Raw genomic sequence first — 5,824 nt, 5'->3', positions numbered from 1 at the left:
TCGGACTTCTTAATTTCTAGTCACATGTCACTTGTATTCTAAACTATTCCTAAGGTTCAAATGGGGTTTTTCTCACATGCACATTGCACCTCTATTGCACTTGCTCGTGACGTAGTGGATAGCGACCATAATATCATTCATGCTTACAGTAGTACCATTAGACATAGCATACATAATAAGCAATAAAATAATTATCACATAATGTTAACACAACATAACATACCACATTGTCACATTATTCACACATGTACTTACCTCAGTAAAAAAATGATGGTAATTGAGCCTAATCGTCGTATACTTTATTCTTCCCTCGATCAAGACCCGGTTATTCACATATATCACGAACCCGAACCACTCAACAAGTTCGGAATTCTTAATTCCTAGTGACATGTCACTTGTATTCTAAAATATTCCTAAGGTTCAAATGGGGTTTTTCTCACTTGCACATTGCACCTCTATTGCACTTGCTCGTGACGTAGTGGATAGCACCCATAATATCATTCATGCTTACAGTAGTACCATTAGACATAGCATACATAATAAGCAATAAAATAGTTATCACATAATGTTAACACAACATAACATACCACATTGTCACATTATTCACACATGTACTTACCTCAGTAAAAAAAATGATGGTAATCGAGCCTAATCGTCGTATACTTTATTCTTCCCTCGATCAAGACCTGGTTATTCACATATATCACGAACCCGGACCACTCAACGAGTTCGGAATTCTTAATTCCTAGTGACATGTCACTTGTATTCTAAACTATTCCTAAGGTTCAAATGGGGTTTTTCTCACTTGCACATTGCACCTCTATTGCATTTGCTCGTGACGTAGTGGATAGCGACCATAATATCATTCATGCTTACAGTAGTACCATTAGACATAGCATACATAATAAGCAATAAAATAATTATCACATAATGTTAACACAACCTAACATACCACATTGTCACATTATTCACACATGTACTTACCTCGGTACAAAAATGATGGTAATCGAGCCTAATCGTCGTATACTTTATTCTTCCCTCGATCAAGACCCAGTTCATATTTTTCTTGATCTACAATGTCAAATTTAAATTTTTTATTAATCATATTACTCAAATCAATCCATAATTCATGCTTTGGTAAAATTACCTTTTTACCCCTATCTTTCCACTTATTTACAATTTAGTCCTTAAGCTCGTAAAATGAAATGCATGCATTTTTCTTGGTTACCCAACCCTAGCCGAACCTTTACTATGCTCATATCAGCCCATATTTTCCTTTATTACACATTATTACTACCCACTTTTACACTTTTACGTACAAGTCCCCTTTTTAGGTGTTTTCACTAAAAATCACTTAGTAAAATATGTTTATCATGCACCAAACATTCATATTCCTCCATTAATCAACAATATACATGCATGTTACACATTGGTCATATTTCATACATGAATCCTAGCTCAAAATATAGCTAGAAAGGGATAGATCATGCTTCAAACATTTCAAAAATGCAAAGAATATTAAAAACGGGGCTAGGATTGACTTACAATCAAGCTTGAAATGTTGAACAAAACCCTAGCTATGGCGTCTTTAAATTTTTTGCAATGAGAGAAGAAGATGGACACCAATTTTGACTTATTTTCCCTTTTTATTTTTTTATTTACCAAATGACCAAAATACCCTTAATGTTTTTCCTTCAAAATTTTCTTATACATGTCCATTTTTGTCCAAACTTTTAAAAATTGGTAAAATTGCTAATTAGGACCTTCTAATCCATAATCTAAAGCAATTTCATGCTAACGCTTCTAGAATTCAAGTTTTGCTTCTTATTCAATTTGGTCCTTAAAATTCAATTAGACATTTTATGAATAGAATTTCTTCATGAAAATTTCACATAAGCATGCATTCATATCATAGACCTCATAAGAATCATAAAATAATTATTTCTATCTCGAATTTATGGTCTCAAAACCACTGTTTCAACTAGGCCCTAATTTAGAATGTTATAGGGAATTTTTTATTGGTTTTCTTCCCTCTTCTTTTCAACCCTAACCCTAACCAATGAAAAAATTTTAAAACCCAGTAATCTCGAGATAATTTTCAAACATCCATTGAATCCCAGGATAATTTTCAGATTGGGTTCCCACATTTTTTTTGTCAATTTCCCCCTATTGCCTATATAAAAGGGGTTTTGCTACCCCTACTCCAACTCTCTCAGCCACCGTCCCTTACAAAATAAAAAATTCTCTCCTAAATTGTTTTTTTTTTTTTTAGTGTTGAAATTTTGGACGGAAAGATTTACTTGGGTTTGTGTTTGAGGGAGACAACATGATAGTTTTAAGGTGTGTTTGAGTTCACAAAGATGTGATGGTGCTCGGAGACCCCCACATTTCATCTGCGATGTGGGGATCAAACCATCACCTTATGAGCCCATCGTATTGCAACTCAGACTCCAGCTCATGGTGGTTATACATTCATGGGTTGAAGTATAAATAAGGCTCCTAATTGATGGTTGTTATATGGTCATGGGTTGGAGTATAAGTCAGAAGCCTAATTAATGGTGCTTATGCGGTCACGAGTTCAAGTTTCATGTCACCGAAAGAGGATGCTTTATAAACCTCATACATAAGTTTGAGGCCATAATCATAATGAAAAACTAAAGGGCTTTCCAGTATAATTAGCTTATTTTTTTTCTCTATCTCCACTAAAGCAATATCCTTAACCTCATTGTTCAAAACTTGTGACACAGTTAGGGACAAGAGGACTTTCAGGGGGAAGAGTGATTGTGACGGTAGAGAAAAGCTGAAAGTCCTTTCAAGCCGATAGCGATTGCTAAGATTAAAGAACTCATTAATAACTAAAACCGTTACCACCCTGACTCAAGTTTTAGCTTCTTTCCACTGCCACAGTCACTCCCATCCTGGAAGTCCTCTTGCATCCAACTCTGTCACAGGTTTCGTACAATTATGTTAATGGTACTACTTTTAGTTGATATGGATAAAAATAATAAATTCTTTATATTGGAAAGCCTCTTTATTTTTCCCTATGATTATGGTCTAAACTTATGTATAGGGTTTATAAAGCATCCTCTTCCAGAGTCATAAACTTGAACTCATGATTGCATAACCATTGACAATTGGGCTCTCGAGTTATACTCTAACTCGTGATCACATAACCACCGTCAACTAGAAGCCTTAGTTATACTTCAACCCATGACCGTATAAGTACTATGAACTGGGAGTTTGAGATGCAATGCGATGGACTGCTAAGGTGATGGTTCCATCCCGACACGAAAAATGAAATGTGTGGGTCTCCTAGTGTTATAGCATCACCGTGAACTCAAGTATACTTTAAAACTATCACAATGTCTACCTCAAACACAAACACAAAATCAATTTTTTTCTCCAAATTTTCAACACCCAACACACAAAAAAAGGTCTAAACGTGTTTTCTATTTCTCTTCAAAATCAGTTTATTTTCCTAAATATCTAAAAAAAACAACCTAAAACTATACATATTTATAAATTTGACATATACCTCAAATTTACCCTAAAAAAAAAATTAGGCAACCATTTAGGCATTGTTGGGTAATTTTTTAAATGCCGTCAATTATGTTTTTGAAACATTAATACAACTGACGGTAATCATATAAAAAACGTAATTTATGCTGCTTAAGCGTTTTTCTTTCAAAGTTGCAAAGCGTCTAGACATTATTATTAACGGATAAATTTTAATTTAATTTTTAAAACTTTTAATTTGAGTCATGTTTTGCTTATGCTTAGTTTACTATTGTAATTTAGTTTTGATAACTTTGTTTCATATTATATATAAATTCATAACATGCTTTTACATATCATAATGATTTAATTTAAATATAAAAGAATAGATAGTTGTATTATATTTTCATGTGTAAAGTATTATAATTTTATATAAATCTTTACATCTTAATAATATGTTTTACACAAATTTTGGTATATTCGTATATTTGTTTTATGATATTTCTTTAGTTCCATTTTTCTTTTGTCTTATTTCAATTTTTATAATTTGTATTATTTTGTCCAATAAATATCACAAAAAAATTTAACAAAAAATTTTACAATAATAATTTTTTTTTTTAAATTAAATTCTTCAAAAGCAACTAAATTGCATGCATGAAAATTTTTCAGTATCCATCGAACGGCCCAAAACATAAAACAGACATTGAAAGATCCAGATTGATACACGTAAGCATTCAGAAATCAAGAACTTAGAAAATTCTCGAGGCTTCCCTCTGTTTTTCCAATATCAATCGGAAACTCAGAAACACAACGTTGTTGGCCTGTTTCAGTTTGTTTATTGCTGCAGCGGAAGCAGACACTCTTCCAGGTACCTGTTATTGATCAACTTTTCTACATATAACCTTTTTATTTTTCCCTTAAATTTCTGACCACTTTTATCATTTTGAAGATCTGGGTTTATTTGTTTGTTTGTTTAAGTATGAAACAGAATTCAGATGGGAGCTTTTGCAGCCTGATCTAAGAATTTGCTGCTTTATTATCAAAAGTTTCTTGGATTTTCTTGCTTTCCTTTGGAAAACTAATGAATGGAGATTAATTTCACCATTGTAAAGAAAACGGAAAGCTTGAATCTTTATGATTGTCTGGTTGATTGATGTTAAAGATAGCTGTGACATTTGTCTGCCTAAACTCTGTCTTTCCCATTGGAATTCAACTGCAACTCTTTAAAAGAAGCTAATTTTCTTTCTTTGCAATGTGTTCTGCTTTTCCATGGCTATTAGTTTCTTAATATTTTAACTCTGTCTTCCCTAGACAACCACAAGAACATAAAAATCTACATGCGCGGTGGAAATGCTTCATTGTTGCCTTCAATATACAAATTCAAACAAATCTGCCCTTTGGCTGGATCATGGGGTATGTTCCCTCTACATCTTATTGTTTTGTTCTGGCTATATTTTTGTAAGCAGACACATTTTAACTTTAACATATCGCTCTAACCAGGTACTGTGGCTACTTCAACACCGAGGAAATCGGATAATAATGGCTCTAAGGAAACAGGGTCCGTCAGTAACGACCAGACTGAGCCTATTGTTGCCTTCAGCAAACCTCCACCACAGCCACCTATTCTTGGACCACTGGTTGCCTTTTCACTCTTAGAAACATGGTCTCGCCGTGATGCTGATGATAACTGACTGCTCTCATACATGAAGCGTTGCTGAATGCCCTATCTATGTAAATAATGAACCTTTGTCGACTACCTGAATAGAACTTTTGAGATTGTAGCATTGTAGATTGTGCTTTTCATTGCTATAGCAAACAAGCCATCGAGCCGTCAATTCCAAATTCTGACAACAGTTGCCACCAGTAGGCTTATGAATGGTGCCAAGCATACTGTGTAAAACGAACTGCAGTATGACATGTAGGCATCTTAGAACCTTGTAGGGTTGAAAAGAATTATGTGAGTTGTTACGGAGAGATGTGTGCATGTTTCTAAATTTTAAAAATATCAGTCATTGCTTGCTGTGCTTGTAGAAATATTTTATTTCATTGATTCATAAAAGATACCGAGGAAAATAAATGTTGTGGTTTCGGGGTTTCGAAGGAACCATACATGGCACCGAAGAGGGAGCCGCTGAAAACACTTAACATGCGAAGCTCTGTCTTTCTCTCAGAGTTTATGACATTCTGTCTAGATAATCAAGTGCTTGACCATGTGATACCGAATCAAGTAGACATATTATAACAAGGTAGCTCGACCTGTTGGCTATGGCAAAATACCACGTCCTCCCTGCTAACATGAACAACCATTAAATATTCATACCTACAAATC

General features: G+C 34.0%; 1 protein-coding gene across 1 annotated transcript; it reads left to right on the top strand.

Annotated features, from left to right (window-relative positions):
• The first annotated feature begins 4,159 nt into the window (after window positions 1-4,159).
• Window positions 4,160-5,572, top strand: LOC108469224 (uncharacterized). Its single transcript, XM_017770118.2, has 3 exons — window positions 4,160-4,363; window positions 4,807-4,908; window positions 4,996-5,572. The coding sequence occupies exons 2-3, from the start codon at window positions 4,833-4,835 to the stop codon at window positions 5,184-5,186; spliced, it is 267 nt and encodes an 88-aa protein (XP_017625607.1). The 5' UTR covers window positions 4,160-4,363; window positions 4,807-4,832; the 3' UTR covers window positions 5,187-5,572.
• Window positions 5,573-5,824: the final 252 nt, after the last annotated feature.

The sequence above is a fragment of the Gossypium arboreum genome, chromosome 8, assembly GCF_025698485.1.
Source record: "Gossypium arboreum isolate Shixiya-1 chromosome 8, ASM2569848v2, whole genome shotgun sequence".
Lineage (NCBI taxonomy): Eukaryota > Viridiplantae > Streptophyta > Magnoliopsida > Malvales > Malvaceae > Gossypium > Gossypium arboreum.
Note: the sequence above shows the minus strand (reverse complement) of the source record. Positions and strands in the feature narration are given on the sequence as shown.